Here is a 2,179-nt window from a genome sequence, read left to right on the forward strand (position 1 = left end):
TCTTGTAAAATATCAAAATTCATTCTTCAAAAAAATGAAAAGAAAACAGTTTTGAGAATGGACTTTTTATAATGGAAAACATAGTTCTTTTGAAGAAATAAATATAATAAACTGGCAAAAATTAAAATGCACTATTTATTTAACATAACTTCAAACTGAAGCTTCAATGAAGCTTTGAGAGCACAGCACTGCAATCTTGTAACACAAGTACTAATAATTCAATCATAAACACACTCTCAAACCTCTTGAATCTGCCCCATTTTAGTTTTTATACAGTTTATGATAATTAAATATCAGCATGTATGTTAATTAATTAGTTTTGTTCTTGCACTTGTGTATCTCTTTGGATCATACTGACTTGTTTTTTGTTTTGCTTTTCCCTCTGATTTTTATGCCCATTACAAAAATCCAAATGTTTCCTTATTTCATTTTTCTGATCATGTCTTCCAAAGACATGGTCTTGACCATACTGAAGAAATGCCCTATGCCCTAACAAAACAACTAAAAGCTCTCATGGGAGGAAAACTATTAAGCAAGACTAAGACATTGAAAACCAACTGAATGGATTCAATTTAATTGTGTTTTCCTTTTAAATTCAAGTGCTTTATTGTTCAGACCGATAAAAGATGGGATGGAGTCATTGTGAGCAGCAGTTTTTCTGTAGGTGAAGAGGCATTGTGACAGAGATGAAGGTCGACACTGCTTTTGTTAGGCACCCTGGGAATTGTCTTAGCAGGTTTGCTCTTTGGTCTTTAATGCCTTCAGTTTTTCCAGAAATTCGGATTCTGCGCCATCCTCCTCTGAAAGTTTTCATACCACTTGAGGATGCAACTGGAAGGAATAAAAGTCTCTGTGGGGTTTGGCAGCATCTGGGCCTGCGACACAGCAAAGGAAGAGGCGAAGTTGTACAGACTGTCCAACATCTTTTGGGTGAACTGCAGGAAGGTGTCCACGGTGGACACGGCGGCGCTGGACACCGGGATCTGCTGAGCCAGCTGCTCCAGAGCCTCCACTGACACGCCGACCTGAGCAACGGAGGGAGACGCAGAAGAGGTCATAATACCGAAGGGGTGCGCCCCGCCCTCCCCAGCCTTCAGCCCAGAGATCTTGAAGATGGCACTTGGCTTATCGTTGGTGATGAAGCCGAGTAGCTGCCACACGGGACCGCCACTCGCCGGATCAGGGAAAGAGAAGTATACGGCACCGCCCATGCCGGCAGGGAATGGCACGGTACCTAGCATAAATACCACCACATGGTTCACATTCTCGTAGTCCGACAGGTTAAAGAGGAACTTGTCCGGGGCAAGTTGCACCGCGTCTGTCTGCACCAACCTCCCTGCGACCAAACAGCCGAACATCACTGCTGACAGTTAGTAAACAGCCTATAGCTTCGGCTTAGCCTGCACCAGGTTAGAGTCAGTACTGCAGCTCCCGCCGTCTAACAACCGGAGTTACTGAGACACTCAATTACACACAGAAAAGTGTTGGACAGCAAACATGAGCGTAGCTTCCCAAGGTTACCAGAAACTTCTTCTACAGTTATACTAGCCCTGCCCTCTTGTGGCGTCTTCTTCTTCTTCATGTGACGGTGGCAAACTCGACGCCTGGGCGCCACCGACTGGTTTGGAATAATTACTTCATTAGCCTAAACACTAAATACACCCAATAAAAGTGAATTTGTTCTTCTTCTTTTACAGGACGAAGCTAGGATCAAACATTTAGGGGTCAGAGGCGCCATACATGATGTCATGTGTACAGTGTGTGCAATTAATATTATTGGAATAAGCAGCTTGCAAACATTTTCAATTATTTTTCCTTTACAAACCCAAATTCAGCTGGGGCACATGCAAATGTTTCTTTCAAAAGCAATCAATTAGTTGGATGACCTATTGTAGTGTCTAAGAATGATTCAAAATGAATAATCGCAATCAGTATAATACACCAGTTTCAAACTGAGCACCTTAGTTATCAAACATGAGGCAAAGCCTCAATCATGTTGTCCACAATTTTCCAAAATAATTTAAATTTGTATTTGTATTTGCAGCAAAGCAGACAACAACATTTTTTCAGCCTCTCAACCATATAAATGAATAATAACTTTATTTGTATAGCACTTTCAAAGTTAAAAAATGCTACATAGTTTGAATAAAAGCCATGCATTGAAGATAACCGGCGTGTT

The 2,179-nt window shown here is 41.3% G+C and overlaps 1 protein-coding gene across 1 annotated transcript; it reads right to left on the reverse strand.

Annotated features, from left to right (window-relative positions):
• Positions 1-246: 246 nt before the first annotated feature.
• Positions 247-1,510, reverse strand: hikeshi (heat shock protein nuclear import factor hikeshi). Its single transcript, XM_085343053.1, has one exon. The coding sequence runs from the start codon at positions 1,356-1,358 to the stop codon at positions 762-764; it is 597 nt and encodes a 198-aa protein (XP_085199179.1). The 5' UTR covers positions 1,359-1,510; the 3' UTR covers positions 247-761.
• Positions 1,511-2,179: the final 669 nt, after the last annotated feature.

The sequence above is a fragment of the Diplotaxodon limnothrissa genome, linkage group LG19, assembly GCF_057381915.1.
Source record: "Diplotaxodon limnothrissa isolate DT_005_m linkage group LG19, D_limnothrissa_male_GT1.1, whole genome shotgun sequence".
Lineage (NCBI taxonomy): Eukaryota > Metazoa > Chordata > Actinopteri > Cichliformes > Cichlidae > Diplotaxodon > Diplotaxodon limnothrissa.